This window comes from Varanus komodoensis, unplaced genomic scaffold (genome assembly GCF_004798865.1).
Source record: "Varanus komodoensis strain SLA01 unplaced genomic scaffold, ASM479886v1 scaffold11, whole genome shotgun sequence".
Lineage (NCBI taxonomy): Eukaryota > Metazoa > Chordata > Lepidosauria > Squamata > Varanidae > Varanus > Varanus komodoensis.
In genome coordinates this window covers 31,893,185-31,912,412 of record NW_025335317.1, presented here as the reverse complement: position 1 = coordinate 31,912,412, position 19,228 = coordinate 31,893,185, and the positions used below count along the sequence as shown (strand labels likewise).

The 19,228-nt window shown below is 50.7% G+C and overlaps 1 protein-coding gene across 1 annotated transcript; it reads right to left on the bottom strand.

Moving 5' to 3' along the window:
* Nucleotides 1–1,469: 1,469 nt before the first annotated feature.
* SLC25A10 (solute carrier family 25 member 10) lies at nucleotides 1,470–16,079 on the bottom strand. The gene is made up of 11 exons (XM_044419899.1): nucleotides 15,902–16,079; nucleotides 11,093–11,212; nucleotides 10,001–10,115; nucleotides 9,864–9,912; nucleotides 9,571–9,612; nucleotides 8,914–8,957; nucleotides 6,288–6,358; nucleotides 5,463–5,555; nucleotides 4,189–4,266; nucleotides 3,891–3,947; nucleotides 1,470–3,389 (listed from the first exon to the last, which is right to left on the bottom strand). Exons 1-11 carry the CDS (start codon nucleotides 15,989–15,991, stop codon nucleotides 3,288–3,290), a joined length of 861 nt encoding a protein of 286 aa, XP_044275834.1. The 5' UTR covers nucleotides 15,992–16,079; the 3' UTR covers nucleotides 1,470–3,287.
* Nucleotides 16,080–19,228: the final 3,149 nt, after the last annotated feature.

The window sequence follows — 19,228 nt, the reverse complement described above, 5'->3', positions numbered from 1 at the left end:
CAACCTCTGGATGTGTTGAACTATAACCACCATCGAGCACGGCCAGGATGATGGGGGTTGTAGTCCAAAACACACGGAGGGCACCAGGCTGAGGAAGGTGGCCTCATTCCTAGCAGTCTGCTTCTCGGTGTGGCTCACCCACCAAAATGTCCATAGGCTGTTCTCTTCCCTGGCTTAGGGATTCTGGCGCTCAGCCCAAGAAGCAGCACTAGGAACAAAGCCTCGCTGTTGCCAAACATCATTAAGCCTTGTTAAGGCGATGAGCTTTTACTTCCCTTGAATGCCTTCTGCAGCCCAATTAGGGCTTCCCGGGCTCACCTCCCGTGCTAGCCGCGCGGCGAGGGGTAGCTGGCGCTGGCCGGCGCAGTGCAGCGGGACCCGGGGCTTAGGCGCCGCCTGCGCATGTGCGGCGCCCGGGAGCGCGGGTGCAGCCCGCCGCTCGCCAGCCTGCCCTGCAGGGCCCACGTGGAGGAGGGCCCGCGACCCCGCAGCGGCCTCCCCGCGGCGACCAGAGCCAGGAACCGAGCAAGCGTTGTCCAGAGGCAGCAAAGCCAAGAGGCCGCTGTGAGCGCGCCGCACCTCTGGCCGTGAACTCGCTTCGTCAGTTTAGGCGGCTTTCTGTGCAAAATAAAGGACTTTCTCCATTGAGTTCCTGGCACATTAGTAAGATACAGAGTGGGAGAAGTACAGAGCTGCTAAGGAAAGCGAAAGCAAGTCAGGCACCACTATCCGGAGCTCCTTGAGGGCCAAAAGGAGATATTTTGCTGGCCAACGAGTAGCTCTTTCACACACACTGCCTCCCAGGCCATATTAGTGCCACCCCCTCAAAGTGGCCTTCCTCAACCTGGCATCTTCCAAATGCAAATGCATTGGACTACAACCACCAGTGTGGCTGCTGACTGGGGATTATGGGTGATGAAGTCCGACACATCTGGAAGTCACCAGGTTAAGCAAGGCTGCTTAACACATCCTGGCTGTTAGAACACATCCTGGCACATTGTTCAAAGATGCATTCCTTCCTCTAGTCCCCTAAAATTCTTTAGCTGAAAAGGATTGGCCCTTATCCCCTTCTTTCCCAAGCACACAGGATGACCATGGTACAGCTACTGAAGGGAAGAGAACTTGCATTATCAGTGCCTTCCCCCACCTCCCCTTTCTGCTATAAAAGAAATGTTACCCACACCACAAACTTGCTATTTCACTTTTAAGATGATTTAAAATGACAAATGGCTGAAACATTTCCTTAGCTTTGAAGAATTAACTCCAATAACAAGCTGCCACTCAAGCTAATCAAACTTCTCACTGCAACTCCAATATTTATCAGTGCGATAAATTTTGTGCTAAGATTGTACAATTGGGGATTCCAAAATGCAGTATACAAATCTCCCAGCATCCTGAATTTGCAGAATGTAACCTGAGAGTCACATGATATATTTCAAAGGAATTGGTGTCCAGAAACAAGCAACGCCTGCTTTGCACAATCACTTTATTATCATGATTACAAAAGTGCTGATCACTTGTTCTGGTTCTTAGGTCCCACAGGGTCACCACCCTCTGGAATGATGCTTCACACATGGCAGGAAGGCCTTCTCTGTGCCAGTGGGTGAGCAGGTGGGCAACAAAGCCAGCAGCACGAAGGGACAGGCAGAGGACACAACCCTCCCTTCGCCAGGCAAGGCCCAGGGTGGGCCGGATCCAGAGGCATAAGAAATGACAGCGAATCAGTGCTACAACAGGGTCTTGACATCACAGTACCGCAAGGCAACCCAGAGACTTGACAGCCTCCAGGGCTTCCTCCAACGCTCCCAAATGGCTCAGAGAAGAAGTTGGGCAGGCACAGCATAGAGACCCAGGTGGAAAATGGGCCTTACTCAAGGTGCCCGAGTAAACTGAGGGCCTCCTGCCTGGCAACCGGAGTCTGTCCCTCGGGCACAACATGGATTGTCCTAGGCTAACTGAAGTACGGCACTTCCAGGCACCCACCAAGTCCTCCCCCCTCCCCCCATGCCCTTCTCCCCTCTCACGCCCACAGTTAAAGAGGCAGCCACCCGGCTCATCTAGGTTACAGGAGAGACAGCACAAGGGACTAGAAAGGTCAGTCTGCCTGGGTTGCCTACCAGGCCTCTTGCTAGCTGGCCTGGCCTGGCCACAGAGGCTGGCTTTCTGCTCTCATTGGTAGGTAGGAGGTCTAGATGGGGCACTTTGGCTTCAGGAGGCTTTGGCTGAATAAGGTGGAAGGTGAAAGCAGCAGGCAAGAGATGCCCGGCCTGCTGCGCAGCTGGATTAGGTGGCACCGGTTACTTTCCCTGTGCTACTTCTAGTCACAAAGAGTAAAGATACCCGGAACCACCTCTCCCGCTGATGGGAGACCTGAGGGTAAGAGGAGACTGAGGTAGGAAAAAGGGCACAGGCTGGATGTAGAGAGGAGTCTTGTTTCAAAAAAGGGTGTAAGAATCTGGGTCACTGAGGGGCAAAAAAGAGGATGCCTTGCTGGGGTATTGCTATGAGCAGCCCTCAGCAGCTACCAGAACTGCTTTTCCAGCTCACTGTACTCTTACTGTAAACAGCGAAAAGTGGACAGAGACATCACAATGCACGGACCTCAACATTCTTCCATGCAGGGGTGCCCAGCAGGGCGAGATGGCTGGGAGGCATCTACTGCCCCTGCAAAGCAAAGCTATGGCAACAGATGACAAAATGGAAATGGCCTGGGAGGCAGAGTGGGGAAAGGCGAGGAACAGCATCAGTGGCACGGAAGGGCGGCAGCCCCGTCCTGCAGGCCCCACATGCCGAGCGCCGGGGAGGAAGATGGCGGTGTGCTGCTGGAATGCTGGCTGCTAGACACGGGCGTAGTGTGGCTGTCGGGAGGTAGGAGAGGAATGCCGGGGCACCTGCAGGAGTACAGCCCCGGCGGGAGTGCTGTGGCACTAATGGGTGGGGGCAGAGGCTTCGGCAGGTTGCTGGGCGTAGGAGAAAGGCATCGGGAGGCGGGCTGCTCCCTGCTGCTGGGCACCGGAGCAGAAAATGCCGACTGGCTGTTCTGCCATCAGGCGCCACATGACATGGAATGATTGCCCAGGGATTGCGACACTGTCAGGCACTGGAAAGGGGCATTCTGCAAGGCATCTGCTGGTGCCATGGCACTTAGGGGGACACTGTATGACTGTGGCACCTTGACAAGGGATCGTGCCGGTGCCCAGGCATGGGGAGAATCCCACTTTCCAGACTCTTAGCCCTGCCTGCCCCTGGCCATCTTTTCTGTCTTTAACTAGGTGGGCCTTTCCTTCTCAGGCCAGTACTTTGATTCCAAAATATTTGCGCAGCTGCTCCAGGAAGACAAACGTGAGCACGGTGTGAGGGACCAGCCGGATGCCAGCCGGAACCAGGCCCTGGAAGAGAAAAAAGGAGGGATCAGATTCTGGCAACTTCAGAGACTTGGCCAAGGAGTGAAGACCTACTCTTGACAACTCCTAACCTGGGAAGGGAAGGTGATGCTTGAAAAAGAGGAAGCTGGTTGGTGCATGGCCAGGTTTGATCTAGCTTCAGAGCAGGCAGGGCTCTGCCGGAAGCCAATTCCTGAAGCAGTTTATCTCGTGCAGCTTGCTTGCCCTTGTCCTCAAAGCAAAGCTGCTTGGCATGGGGCTGCAACAGTGGGGTAAGGGGTGCGGGGAAGCAGCAACTGCAAGGCTGACACATCTTCCCATCTGAAGCCATCTTGGGTGAAAGGAAGCAACCAGATGGAAGGCATATGGCTCCTGGTCCTCGGAACAGCAGGAACATAGGAGGAACCAGAAATAATCACTGCAAGGCTGGAAGGCCCACTGTCTGAGTTGTGTACCTCGTCTGCTTGGCACAATTGCCCATGGCTGTGCCTGCTCCTCCCGCATTACCTTGTAAAAAGCCAATGGTCCAAGCCTGGCAGTCTCCATTGCACAGTGCATGACACCCTGGGACCAGAAACAAACAACAAACAGAGTAAGGTCAGTACATTCCACGCTCGCTGTTCCTCTTGCTCAGTCTCTGGCTGTCACAGACTGATGTCGAACTGCAGCAGCCAAGATGCTCCTCAGAAGTCGGGGGATGAGCCAAGCCACCGCAGCGGTGGCAAAGCAGGCAGAAGGCCAGAGATGCTGAATGCAGGCAGCAAGAGGAAGAGGCTGGCAGGCTGGGCAGCCATGGATCACTCACCCGATACTCGCCCTGGGAATTCATAAGCCGTGTCTTCAGCACATCCAAGGGCTGACACAGGAATGTGGCGCATCCCCCCTGCAGTTAGGAATTGGGGGCAAGAGGGCGGGAAGAGACAGCAGACTTTTTGAGATGCTGGGCTACGGGCGAGGGGTGTATCCGCTGGGGTGGGTGTGGGGATGACTACAGAGGATGACTTATGAAATGGCCTGCACATGACTCTTAGGCCAGCTGGCCACCTATCTTGCCTTGCCAAATGCTGAAGAAAATCTGATCATGTCTCCAGGACTCGATTAGAAATCTAGTGAATCATCAGGTGAACAGCAGGACCGTCTTCATCACTGGGGCAACTGGCTTACCAAGCAGTTACAGTAAATGAAATTACAACATGATGAACGGTCACCCATTTTCAGCCAGGGAGCAGATCAAATGGGACCGCCATGCCAGCTTCTCAAGTGACCCACCCAGGAGGAATGGGAATCTATGGTGCCCTCTAGTGCTTCTGCTACCTCGTGCTCAAGAAAACTGGAAGAAACAACCTCGCCCATCTATCTAAGGAATTCTCCCTTTCCCTTGAAAACCCCCCATAACCCTTCTTCTTTTGCAAATCCTCTCAGGACCATCACACCCTCGTCTGCTCTGCACTGTCTGTATTTCTTGCCTCTCTCTCAAATCTTGCTCTCTCCCCACCTTCACCAATCTTGAGGTAGAGCGTTCACAATCTGCATTGCTTCCAAACAGCCACACTACTGAGACTACGCAGGCATTTCATAGCAGTTGTGTCCTTAGTGGTCTTGTTCAGGCCTGAGCAGTTAACGGCCCTCCAAGGCGAGACACAGCCCTCAGCCAGCTGTGGCGACCGACAGGCATATACACGCCTCAGTTCTGCAGCCTCACCCAAGAAGCAAAAACAGGAGGTTGCCTGTCCTGTATTGTGTTTGGCTTGGTGGACCACTGCTCGTGCGGGTCTGTTCAACTACTGCTGCCTTGCAAAATTAGATTGCTCCCATGGCTGAATCGCTGGACAATTCTGCATTAAAACCATGAACTCATCAGGTTTGCAGTTCAGGCTGAGGCCCCCGAAGGAAAGGGTTTGGTACCTTCACTTTAGCCTCAGCAATCCTGTGGAGCTGGGTTTGGACCTGTATCTTCCTGAGGCAGCGGACGGAATGTCATAATCTTTACATCTAAGAGGACCAGCAGCTGCAACCCCCATCAAAGACAGGCACTCCCCCATCTCCCTGGCCCAGCACCCCATCCAGAGATACACTTACAGCAATAAAGCTGGACAGGAAATGGGTAAAAATATTGTCGGAGAGCAAGCCAGTTCCAAGGACCAACTGCTTAGCCTGGTCATAGCAGGCGAGCTGTAAAGAAGTGGAAGATGGTAAGACGGGCTCCAAAGTCAGGGTGACACTGAATGTGCTGTGCGTACCAGTGCTGCCCGCAGATTTGGCGCACACACACTTCCTTCTGAACACGGCTGTCCTAGAACAGCTTATCTATGTCCTCCCACGAGAAAAGGTGGTTGTCAGTTCCATGTTTCATCCACAGCATCTGCAGAGGAGGTGATTCTTCTATTGCACCTCAGTGATTCAGGACAGAACTTCCACTAACTCCTATTTCTCCTCCACAGGTAACAAGACAAGAAGTCAAACATTCATATGTGTATTCCAAATGAGGCATCTATGTAGGGCAGCCTTCCCCAGCCTAGTGCCCTCCAGATGTCTGGGGCATCAGCCCCTGCCAGCGTGGCTGGTGGTTAGGAATCCTTCATCCAAAAAACCTGGTGAGCACCAGGTGATGGAAGGCTGCTGCAGAAGCTCCGCATGCTTTATGGTGGTGATATACCTAGCTGGATGCATGCATACACCGTCTATAATATTTATTTCATTTGTGCATTGCCTTTCTAAGCCAAAAATGGTTGTCCAGGCAGCTTACGGAACAATCAAATGTCATTAAACCAATGTATTAAAATAACAATAGAAACATGTTTACAGCACACCATACCCGGAGCTCTCTTGGTGGTTTACAACAATTATGTGAGGATGTATTCAGCTGTGCAAACACAGACAACTCTGACAAAGTGTGGTTCCTACCTGTCCGACGGTAACCAGGGCCCCTCGACTTGATGCCATTGTTCCCCCTGAGAACAATTTCTTCAACCCTTCTGCAAAGGCAAAAGGGAGCAGGGCATGACATTTGCAGAGCAAGAATTCCCATCAGCCTCTTTGCCTGGGTGCTGACCCCCAAACTTGTCCCGGCATCCAGGTCTAGGAGGAGCTGGGCTTTCTGCCCAGGAACTTCTCTTTGACAGGCCCGCTCTCCCACCCCCAAGCCCTTGCCTGGGAGCACCTATTCTTCTGCTCCCAAAGACAGAGGAATGCTTTCAGGATGTCATTTAGGAGGGTGCCCTGGGGAGCGGAGCAAATCAATACATGGCTTCTCTGAATTCAATCACAGGCTGGTTTTAAAGTGTATGAAACAGCTAGACTTTTGGCCAGAGTAGGAAGATTAAAAAAAGCCCTGATAAGGTGCCATTGTAATGTAAGACAGTGATGCCTAATCACGATAATGCACTCAAGGCTGAAAGATTTGAAGCAAACAAATAAGTTGGCAGAGCAGCAGGAAAAATAACTGCTTCCATTAGATGCCTGTGGGGGAGAGACAACCACAGAAATTAATCAGCAAGGGAGAGGACTGGCTGATACAGAAGCATTCTCCAAGCTGTGCCAGGAGCTGGCTTTTAAATATAACGTTGCCAGCAGCAATGGATATGGGACTGCACAATAGAGCTTTAGGGTAGAATTGCCATGCCTATTTTATAAAGGGTTCCCACAACATCAGGTACTTTGAGATGACGCTTTTATTTTGCAATTGCTCTGTCTCAATTCACAGAATTACATTGTGGGTCTATAACAACCTCGCCTTCAATTTTTAACTCCTCTGTGTTTCTCCACCTCTTCTTTTTTCTTTTAAAAAAATCCATTAATGAGGAAAGGAGGGAAAAACTGCATGATAAATTGTGACTGGTAGTGTCAGGAGCCTAGCACTGAGAAATATCCTTCGTCATCCATTTACTATCCTCCCATGTTTTTTCCTAGTGCTTTTTTATCTTTTTCTTACTGCTAAAATCCCCATTTTAAAAAACAGACTCTATTTTTTACATGGAAACATTCCCAGTAGATGAACTTGACATGGTTTAAGGCATATTCACAGTAATCTAGTGGGCAGCATTTTAGAACCCCATTAATTAAAAAAAAAACACTCTTTAGTTAATGCAGAAATATGACACTGGCATTTTAATAATATGGCAGAATTTTCTAATTAATGTTTGCTTTGGATAAAAAATGTTTAAATACTATGGTTTTGGGGTCTGGGTTATTTTTGTCATTTCACAAGTAGTAATAAGCAATTTCGTTTTTGTATTAGTAAATGCTTAGCTCTAAGTAAATGTGTGGTTTTTCAGAATCACTCAGAGTGTTTTCCTCCTTCTGCAAAATAGTCGCTCAGTTCATTGGGCCTTCCCCCTCCTCACCCGCAGCAGCTCTGTCACCCCCAGTGGTGTGATTGGAACTGACCAGGAAGAACATGCAGGACAAGCACAGGGACGCTCCTTTTGATTAGGTTTAGGCTGTTGACCTCAAACATTTCAGCAGGTTTTTTTTGTGTTTTTGTTTGGAGGCCCACGGGTTGGAAGTCAAGGGCAGATCTGGTTAATGGATCACTCGCCATACTTTGGAAGGCCATACATCCCGTCCACTCCCACAGGGAGAGGGGTGGAGACTGCTGCTCCTGGCTAGTTCCAGGCTGTGTATCTGTGCTCTTCCGTGACCTCGCCGAGTGAAGAGGGCGCCTGGAGTCCCAGACAGCTCTGCTGGCCATTCTGTGACACTCACTTAGGAGGAAGCCACACTGGAGAGGGACCAGGGCAGGCTGCGTTGTGCCTTTGAGGCTTGCTGTTCCCTTCTCCTCGATTCTGGGAGTGGGAAGCTACCCACACTAGCACTGGCAATAGAGGCAGCGGGAGCAGGTCTTATCCGCCCTCCCTAGACTTGAAGGAACAACCTTTGCAGCCTCTCCTCTCCCTGAGCCCAGGATTCTGCACGCTCATCCTAATTTTTAACAGCCAATTTGTTGTAATTTGTGATTTTATACCTCACATCAGATGCTGTGCTATTCTTACTCTTACTTCTGTTTTAATTCTATTTTATTAATGTGGTTGTGAACCATCCCGAGACGTCAGTGATGGGACGGTACAAGACAGTTTTAAATAAATAAAGTAAAAGCCAAGGGTGCGGCCGAACTTTTATACCTGGAGCTCTTCCAGTGCATTCCAGATCCACAAATTCCTTCACACTCCCATTGCCTCTCCTAAGGTGCAGCGGCCAAGACCACATCTTCAAATACGGGGCAAGCATGGAAAGTCACTGGCCACAACGTGGGTCATTATGAGCAGCCTCCTGTGAGCACATGCATGCGTGCAGATGTGCATGTGCGCACACAGCCTGCAACTTCATGGCCAAGGCTTTTGCCTCTGAATGATTTCTTGTTCCCAAGGCACCGCTCCCTCCCATCTGCCACCTGTGGCCCAGGACTGCACCCCAAACCTACCTCCTATATCAAAGGAGCAAATTCATGTCCATTCACCTTATTCACCCTCCTCACCCATGAAGTCGCTCAGAAGTACAATCTAGCTCTGCCGTGCAGCAATGCAGTTCTTACCTTCACGGAACACCCGATATAACCCATCCAGAGCGTGCGAGTAGCTGGGGAACAAGGAAAGCCCAGTCAGCAGCCTGAACCTGTCTCAGCTGAACCGCCGCTCGCATCTGCCGCACTGCACCCGCACACGGCTGGCCAGCACGGCAGCTTCAGTTGCGTGTGTGTGTGGCTCCAGGAAGCTTGTTGGATTTTATTGCCAGGAGGGCCAGCCTGCTTCAAAAATGCATCTTCTTTTACTGGATGCTGCTCCTCTCTCCGTAGTTATACAGTTTCAGTGCAGCCCCTAAAGAGGGCTACATTCATTTACAAGATGTATGAATCATTTGCATGAATGAGATTTCTAAGTGATGCACAAAGACAAGGCAGAGGACAAGAATTCCTTCCTGGATATGCCTTTTGGGGAAGGTGTTCTTTCTACAGGGGCCAAAATGGGAGCAGGCTCGACACCAATCTAATTTGTACTCATAGGGAGTTCCAGAGTGAGTGCTATGAAACTAAAGCCGTGGCGGAACGGACATCCCAACTCTTGGGTACCACCAGAGGGCCATCCCTGGAGGAGTGCGGCAAACACACGATCTTCAGTACAGGCTTTCAAGGGGTGGGGGGTGCCCCTCTCCTCCCCAGTATTTTTCTTTGCCTCTCCCACTGGACACTCACTTGCGCCGCAGGTGTGCCGGCTGTTTCATATCATTCTGCATCCTGGAAAAAGGAGGGTTACAACAGTCAAGTGCCTGGGAGAGAGAGAAGCCCTCAGTGCCCCACCACCCCGGTTGCTCCCGGTGAGGTAAGTCGCGGAGAGGCACATGGGATATCAGGGGCAGCGCTGTGCCACACAGATGCTCCTCCTTCGCTTCCCATCCCCTCCCAGCGCCAGGCAAACCAAGCAGATTGAGCTTTCAAGCGGGGAAAGGTCTTGCGCAGCCACAGAGAAAGGGGGGGTGGACACTGACCTGACATTCACCATGTCAGCCGGGGTCCCCACGAACCCACCCGTGAAACCTGCAATCAGAGAACGGCGGGTGAAAGTGGGCTGCGCGGCCTCTCCTGGGCGGGCCCGTCAGCCTGCCCTCGCCGCATCCCGGCTCACCTCCTACTGCACCTAGCAGCACCTTCTGGTAGAAGGGCATGGGCCCCTGGGCCCCCTGGCTCAAGCGGTCCCGCACGGTCTCATAGATGGCAAAGCGGGTGAGGGAGTACGTCATCTGAGGAAGCAGAAAGAGGCACATGCTCATGCCCTGACCCTGCCTGCCTGTGGCGGCTGCGCCTCTTGCACATGCGGCTGCAGCCCTCGCACCCCCGAGCATAAGACACACACGCCCTGGCAGCGACAGCCTGCTCCTGCTCCTCACGCTCACCCCAGCCTGGCCGGGAGGGACGGCAGCTGCAGTCCAGCACGACTGCCACCCGGAGGGCACTGAGTGGAGGGGCTGGCCCGGAAGTCTTTCCTGAAGGCAAGGCCCCAAGGGAAACCAACTTCTCCCTATCTGCCTGCTTCCTAGTTGCTACAGCGGGATGCAGCTTTGGCCCAGGAACGAGACCCACAGCTGGAACGAGATTCACATGCGGCCCCTTTGGGCTGCCCAACCGCGGCAGCAGAACCATCAGCTGGCCCTGCTCTGGAGCTGCCTGCAGGGCCCGGGGATGCACAAGCGCTCTGGGGAAGTAGCAGCAGAGACGGCGCGCGGGACAGGTGAGCGCTGCGACCGGCCAGTGCCGCTGGAGGACCAGCACACGGAGGAAGCGGAAGCAACTGGAAGACTGCTGCTGCCCCCAGTGTGTCCTCATCCCACAGGCTCAGGAGGGAGTCTGCTGGTTCCGTTTCTGAAATTCCCGCGGCCAGACCCCACTTGATCTCGCCAGATGGCCGAGGCCGCTGGACTGTCCCGCCTGCGCACTCCATCAGCCCTGTTCTGCAGGAATTCTGCTGCAGCTTTGGCAGACTTGCCCGCCACTTTCAGAGACGATGCAGGACTGCAGAAGTCACAAAGATTTGGTCGCGAGGCTGAATGCGTCCCAGTGCTGAATCTGTGGCACAGCCGGGTCTTGGGGAGATACTGGGAGAAGGGGCAGGTCTCCCACAGGCAAGGATGGAGCGGAGAGCTGGCATGTGAAGCCCTCCTCCCCTGGATCTGGACTGAATGGACTGCAGCACGCATCTTGGCGGCAGGGTAAGGCTCACCTGTCGACAAAGGGAGGCACTAAGCCCGTTGTAGAGAGCGAGGAAGCCGTCACTGCGAACCACATGCACCGCCATCCCTGTCATGCGCATCTTCACCTCCTGCTGGGTTTGCAAATGGACCTAGGGGAGAAAAACAGAGGGCAAATGGTTAAGATGGATTTGCTCGGCTCCCCTCATTCTTGGGAGGGCATCTGCAGCCGCTGCAGCACTTCTGCATGCCTAATCTTCAATGCAGAAAGTCTCTGAAGTTGCCCCCCCACACACACACACACAAGTGGGAATTCATTTTAACTGTAGCTGGAAAATCTGCATTTGAAGGTACAAACAGGGCAAGATACTGCCCATTAGATTCCAAGACACTACTTTAGTTCTAAAAAAAAGAATTCTGCAGAACTAAAGATGTGGGAAAATGGGAGGAAATGGAGGGGGGTTCTTTCCCAGGGACTTTTTTGTCCTTGGAAAAAAAGGCTATCCTTTAAAAAATATTAAGGATGCAATGCAATGCATGTCTAGACAACAAAAGCCCAGCAAATCTCAGCATGCCCCAGCCAGTTATGGGGCCGTTAGACTTTTTTTTCTGTCCAAACACACATTTGATTGTGCCATAAATGTGCTCCCTACGCCCAAGCCCCAACATTCACACCTTCTTTCCAGTTCTACTCCCAGCTCTCTGTCCTCCAGTAACATAAGAGTTTGCAATATAAGCATTTTACTATCTGGCTCCTCTGCCCAGAATCTGGAACCAGACAAGCTCTGGCAGCCAGCCACCACCATCACTCTAGTTTGGCAGAGCAGAGAGGGGAACAAATGGCAAATTCTCGCACTGAAGGGATTCAAACAGTGGGGTCCCACCAGGTTCTGTATTAGGTTCAATGCTTTTCAACTTTATGAGTAATAAATGATCTGTAATGATCTGGAAATAAGAGTGACGTGACCAAGCTTGCTGGTGACACCAAATCATTTGGGGTACTTATAACAAAAAGGGATGATGAAGAGCTTTAAAAGGATCTCTCCATAATGGTAAATGGATGTCAAAATTGCAAATGCAGCTGAATGTAAGTAAGTGCAAAGTAATGCACAACTCCACGTATAGGTTGAGGAGATCTGAGTTAGTCATGATGAACCAAGACAGAGATCTCGAGTTTGCAGTAAACATCTTGATGACAATGCCAACCCTGTGTATGATAACCATGAAAAAGGCAAATTAAATGTTGGACACCACTTGGAGGGTAACTGAAAATAAAACTGCCAGAATCATATTCACTCTAATCTATGGTGCATCCACACTCAGAATGCTGCGTGTAATTCTGGTCGCTGCACCAAGAAAGCATGTTGTGGCATTGAAAAAAGGGCAAAGAAGGGCAACCAAAATGGTCAAGAGGCTAAAGCAAATCCACTACGAGGAAAAGTTACAGCAAGGAGACAAGATAGAGGTGCACAGAATTATCGATGGTGGGGAGAGAGGGGAGAGGTAGACATTTTCTCCGTTTCTCATAACACTATAACCTGGACTTAGCTCATGAAGCAGAATCAGGACAGATCAAAGAAAGTACTTCTTCACATAGTACATAGTTAAGCTATGGAATTCACTTACACAAGACACAGTGGTGGGTACCAATTTGGATGGCTTTAAAAGGGGGATGGACAAATTCATGGAAGATACTAGTCATCATGGCTATCTGCTGCCTCCAGTAGCTGAGTCAGTATGCCTACAAGGACCAGTTGCTAGGGAACACGGATGGGGGGATGTTACTGCACTCAGGTGGTTTTCCAGCAGGCAGGTTAATCACTGTATGAGCAGAATTATGGAGCCTTACTTGGATCCAGCAAGGCTGTGTTAATATCCTCTATCCTGCATAGTCATCTCATAGCCTCACGTGTATAATTAATTTCTGGACGCTGAAGGGTACCTGTTCCAAACAAAGCAAAGGGCTCTATAGAAATCCACAAAAACTGTTAGCCTGTCGACATCTGTAGCTTCAAACTGTTCCGCAGCAGTAGTTCCCACATGCAAACTCCCAGGTCTTTCAGTGGTGCAGCTGATGTTTATAGTGTACCCACATCAAAAATCTAGGTAAAAGGCCACGAACTGATAAAAATCAAAGCTCTTGGCAGCCTTCCTCCAGCAGAAGGATCAAGAACAGGAGGCGGAGGTGGTGGCACTGGGCATAAGGAGAAAGCAGCACTGCTGACACCTCCGCCTCTACCACCAGCCTTAGGCCACCCCATTGCTTATAAGATGGGATAGGAATCCAAGCAAGTAGCTTGCAGGGGACTTCTATTTTGAACAACAGCTCCCAGCATTCCTGACCACTTACCATGCTTACTGAGGCTGAGGGGAGGTGAAGTCCAAAATGTCTGAATGGCACTAAGTTGGCAAAAGTTTTTCTAGAGTCCTGGCAAGCTTCCAGTTGAGGCTTTTTATTATGCCATCAACCTGCCTCATTCTCAAACATACAGACACTGTAGATGCAGACACTGTTGCCTTGTACTTGTACCCCTCTTAGTCCCCCCATTTCTTCCATCTTTTTTTCTAACCACTGAAAATCTGCTAAGGAGTTAAAGATGGAATAGTTCCGCAATGCCTTCTGAACATCTGGAGGCTTGTAGCTCATAAAGGAAACACTAAGATTTGCTCTCTCCACCTTTAAGAAGTGGCTCAAAGCAAACCGGATCGATGTCCACATCAGCTGTTGCTGCAGAAAGACTGGCTGCCACAAGAGGGCAGCAAGGTGGCAGACAGTGCCAGGATAGGGCAGTCAGCGGCAGTTCTAAGAACTCTTGTGGAGGATGGAGCTGGAATTTGCTCATCGGGCAGCTGGCAGGCCCAGGCGAGGAGGGAGGGGGCAGTGATGGAGGCTGAATCTGCAGGAATCTGGAGGGTTAGCATTTTCATGCTGGCATTTATGTGCCAGCCCATTACAAGGGAAAAGAATGTTCTGCCATGCAGCACCATGGGAAGTACGCCTAAGGCTTAGAACAAGGCAAATGGAGCGAGAACAGGATTTTGCAGCAGTTAGAGCCACAAACAAGACAGTCTCTGGACACTTGTGGCTGGACACAGAAGCTCCAGAACCCCAGAAACACTTCTCCAAAACAAGCTGCATTTCTGGATTAGTCAGTTTAACCTGTTCATTCTCTCACTATCAGCTCCCAAGTATTCTGTGGACTGCGTTTTGTCACTTGATTTCACTCTGTAAGTGCCAGTCCTAGGTAAAATGAGGCTATTATGAGGGAGGTCGAAATTCAGCAACAGACACAGTTGTTTACCAGCCTTCTCCAACCAGGCGTCTTCCAGATTTGCCAGACTGCAGCTTCTATAATGTCCAACTAGCCACAATCAATAGGGCAAACATATGTTTCCCCCACTTCCAGAAGTTTTATTTGCAATTCTCTAAAGCATGTTGTTTAACCCTGATGGGACTGCTCCTTTTTCTCCTCCCTTCTGATATGTCTGCCTGTTCATCAATATCACAAGTTGAATTCTCTCTTATTCTCCACATTTAGAAACAAGAGGCAGAAAGTTATCAGTGTCAGGACAGTAAAGCTTCTGACTCAAAATAATTTATCAGCATTCCTTCTTTTTGTATATTCTGGAAACTCCTCATATCTGTTCATTCGAGCCATGTTTCTCCTGAGATTGGGAGAGAGAGATTCTTAATTATTTTGCCCAATGGCTTTAGATGGTTCTTTTCCCCCTCTGTGTTTCTGCTCTTGAGCACAAGATGCCATGTTGTATTGAAATGTTCTGCTGTTTTATTGTATTGCATTTTTGTATTTTAATATAAATTGCTGTCAACTGCCCAACGAGCTTCAGTTACTGGAAGGAACAGAAATGAAATTAATTAATTAATTAATTAATGAGTGAATGTCACTTTGGGGGAATCGATATGATGAAAAGCTTAGGCTGAACAGGTACTTAGGTTTCTGCAAACCTCAACTTCATCCCACAAGATGTGGCTCACTGACTTTAGCCTTTATCTCAAGAGACAGAACTTGAACCATGGAACCAGATGCTCAAAGGCAGCAGAAACTACACAGACTACACCTGTTTTACCAGGACTGACGAGATCACTTTATCTACAGGGCAGCCTGCTGGCCATGACAACGGAAGGGCTGTCGCAGCCATGCTGCTAGTCGGCACTGCTTCCTGGGAACGAGCCAGGAACTCCAGGCCCCGCAGGGCACAGGATCAGATGCCAGTCTACTCTGCCTAGGAAACGAGACACTGGACGGTGCCAGGAAGAGCGGGCCAACCATGGCCAGGGTCTCATGCCAGGAAACGGCGGACGCCAAAGTGCTTGCCTGCTGTGGGGCGGGCCGAGCACTTCCTCGTAGCCACAGAGTCAAGATGGCAGAGAGGGGGCAGCCACGAGAAGGAGGGGAAGGAGGAAGCTGCTGCCTATATGGGACAGCCTCCATGGTGACAGGTGTCTTTGGGGCTTTCTTCTCCTCTCCATGCAACTCTTGTACGGCTGCCCTCGACGGAAGCGCCTTTGGCGGCAGGGGGACAGGGGGGATCTGCCGCCGCTGCTGCTGCTCCAGAGACCTGGCTGCTGCTCAGCCCCCTCGCCTGCCAGGAGCGGCTTTCCCGGGCAATCCGCTGCGAAGGAGCACGCGGTGCTCAGCCCCGTACAAGGTCTGGAGGGGAGGAGCACCAGATACGGCAAGAGGAGCCGGGAGCGCAGCAGGAGGCCGGCAAGGCGAGCCCAGGGGCCTAGGCGGCCCAACGACCCGGCGCCGGCCGACGTGGGACGCCCCGCTCCCCGGCTCTCTCCCGCCCCCCGCCCCGCCGCCGCCCCGGCGCACCTTGAGCAGGTCCAGCGGGTGGGTGCAGCAGGCCGCCCCGCACGAGGCCAGGCCCCCGAAGTACCAGCGCGACACCCGCTTCTCCGCCATCGCGCCGGGTGTACGTGCCTCCTTCCCGTGTGCCCCGAGGAGCCGGGCAGCCCGGCCTCGCCGCAGCTCCACACCCAGCACACAGCTGGCGAGGCCTTAAACGGGCAACGCCAGCCCCGCGCCGAGGGGACGCCTTAAAAGAGCAACTGTGGGCCCGCGCCGAGGAGGGGCCCAGATCCCGCCCGGGGCTTCGGGCGCCCGCCATCAGCCCGCCCACGTACGGCCCAGCGAGCCTGACGCCCTTGGCGAGGCACTCGAGCGCGTAAACTGCTGCTAATCTTCCCCCACTCATCGCTAATCTGAAAGGAAATCCCGGCTCTCTTTAACTCAAGCCGCAAAGCTCCTGTTGACCGTCGTTGATAGTGTTGTTGGTTAGGGTCCACCTAATAGCTGTGGGCATATGCGCGCGCCCGCATGCACAGGAGCCTAAAATATTTTAAATATTGAAAGGCATGAACCTGCTGAGGGGTGGCCTGCCAGGCTCATCCATTGTTACAAACGTTCATTTTATTTATGCTTAAAGAAAATAAGATTTAGGGAGATCGTGGGTTCTTCCACGTTGGAGACATTCAAAATGCAGCTGAGCAGCAGTCTGTTAGGGATGGTTTAACTTGGAGTCCTGCACTGAGCAGGGGGTTGGACCCGATGGCCTTATTAGCTTCTATGGAATTTATTTTGTATCAGAGCAGCAGAAGTAAACTCCATTTTATTCCTGTAAGGATATTAGTGCTATGCTGCAATGAGTTTAAAGTGCGAAACCACACATGCTCAGATAACTTTAAAAAAAAAAAACAGGGTTATTATTTTAATATCCCACCTTTTTTCCAATTGCAAGGAATAATTCTCTTCCTCCACTCCATTTTAATCTCCACAACAATCCTGTGAGAGAAATTAATCTAAGAATGAATAACTGGATGCAGTTATTCATCCCTCCAAACTAAATTTAGGAGGGAATTCAACTGTCATCTGTGGCTTGAATCAGGATTATGCATTTTTATCAGTTTATGAATTAGCTTACCAGTGTAATATCACCTGACCTAAATTACCATTATACTTCACACATCAAATAAAGTGTCCACAAAAGTGCATGCAATAATGCATTAGACTTTTAGGTGCCACAAAACTCTTCGCTGATTTTGCTACAAGGATCTTATTCATGGAGCAAATTCCCCTTGCCAGATGCTTCTTTTGGAACATGTGCTGCCGATTCTCCCTTTTCCATCTGTGCATTTTGTCTGGCGTGGAACTCAGACTTACAACCATTGTTTTCCATTGCCTCACAACAGTCTTTCCCAACCTAGTTGCCCCCCCCCCCCCCCCCCCATGTTTGACTACAGGTTTCATCAGCTCCAGGCAGGACATTCTGGCCAGGAATTATGGGAGCTGTAGACCAACACAACTGAGGTATGCCAGATTGTGGAAGACCACAAACAAGCTGTTACTTTCCATTCTGGCTTACGTAAGGCTGTTCAGTACACCTCTTGCTAAAAGCTTGTTCCCTTCACACCCATGTACTGCATCTAGTGATGTGAACATTATGGAGAGTGCAGTAGGGGGAAACCCTTGCTCTGGGGATCCGTGACCAAAGCTCCGTATGCAGGCCTCCTGCCACCAATGAGGCTATGCAGCGGGACTGGCTCTGAAAACAACAGCCCTTCAGTTGCAACGAAAGCATTTCGCTTTCATTCTCTGTTTGCGCTGACAGCAGATCTACATATATGCAAGCATCAGTTGTGACATGTCCAAAGTTCACGTGGCAGAACGCCGAGTATCATTTGTGCACTGTGGGTGACTGGTTCCGGGGGAAGCAGTGCATGGCACAGGCCACACAGGTGCGCTTTCCTGATCTGAGACCAGCCACAAATGATACTTACGAAATGGTATGTGGGGTTTAGGGGAGTTGAGTCTAGTATTGTTTTTGGACTGGAGAAAACAGATCAGCAATACAGCAAAGGAGGACAAATTCAGGGATGACTAGAGCACATGCGCCCAAGCTCAGTCCTCTGCTAAAGCATTGTGGAGTCATGGTAGCCAAACCTATGAAACTACCTTCTACAAACTCAGGACACTGATCTCTCTAGTCCAGTACCAACTCTGACTGGCAGCTGTCTCTGGGATCCAGGCAGGAGCCTTTCCCAGCCCTACCTGGGAGACATCAGGGATGGAGGCAGGGATCTTCTGCATGCAAAGCATGTGCTCCATCACTGACCTAAACCTTTGCCTCCATTTGGAGATCTGTAGGGACGAGCACATCAGGGATATGGCTATCAAAAGCTATAGTACAGGTGGTTATATGCAGTCTCCAAGGTCAAGAGGCAGTATGCCCAGGTACCCACTTCTGTTGCACTCATGTCCCGCTCGGCAATCCCCACAGGCAATTAGTCGGCCACGGGATGCTGGACTAAATGGACCTTAGCTGAGCCAGCAGGGCTCACCACATCTTCATAAGAACATACACTTTGTGTAAAGGAATGAACAGAAGGCCAGCGTGACCCGAGGGCCACTGTTGCATGCGGACTGGTGTCTTCCATGCACACTAATACAGAAGTGATGGCAGCGGCAGTAAACACTTTTGCAGGTATTAGATTAGTATGCTGAGGGCAGCATTGGCATTTTGCTCTTCTCAAAGCCGATCAGGAATACCCCTTGCAATCCTACATTCAGTTCAAAATATCATTCTGCCCACTTTACTCCTAAGTGATTTAAGAGTGGCTATTCTAGCGATGAATGGATGAGTTTTTTTAGGAATAGCTTTTACTGCGTTATACATAGGAGGCAGGAAATAAGATACTGTAGGTAAAGTTGAAACAAGGTGGGGTTTTACACATGTATGCTTTATCCTAGAGGACTTTAGACATTCAGCCACTTGTAATTTCATTAGATACTAACCCTGCAGTCCTCCACAGATCCAACTGCCTTCACTATTCTCAACTTTTGTGACCATGGTAGCTGAAAAATAGTTGAAAAGTAGCTGAAGTTATTCCTAGGAGGCTGTGTCCATAAAAGGAACTGTGTCACACCACTGGCCTTCTACACTTTCTACACTTCTATACATTCCCAGGCACTGTTAGGATGAATAGTACAGAGAACAGTCTACATCAGTACTTTTTTGGAAATATTTGGCATTACAGGTATTTAGTTGAAAATACCTAGTAAAATACTTGCAAGAAAAAAATGCTGCAAGTCTGCAAGATTGCTACTGCCAAGCCCAAGACTCACTGGAGCCAAGATAATTGT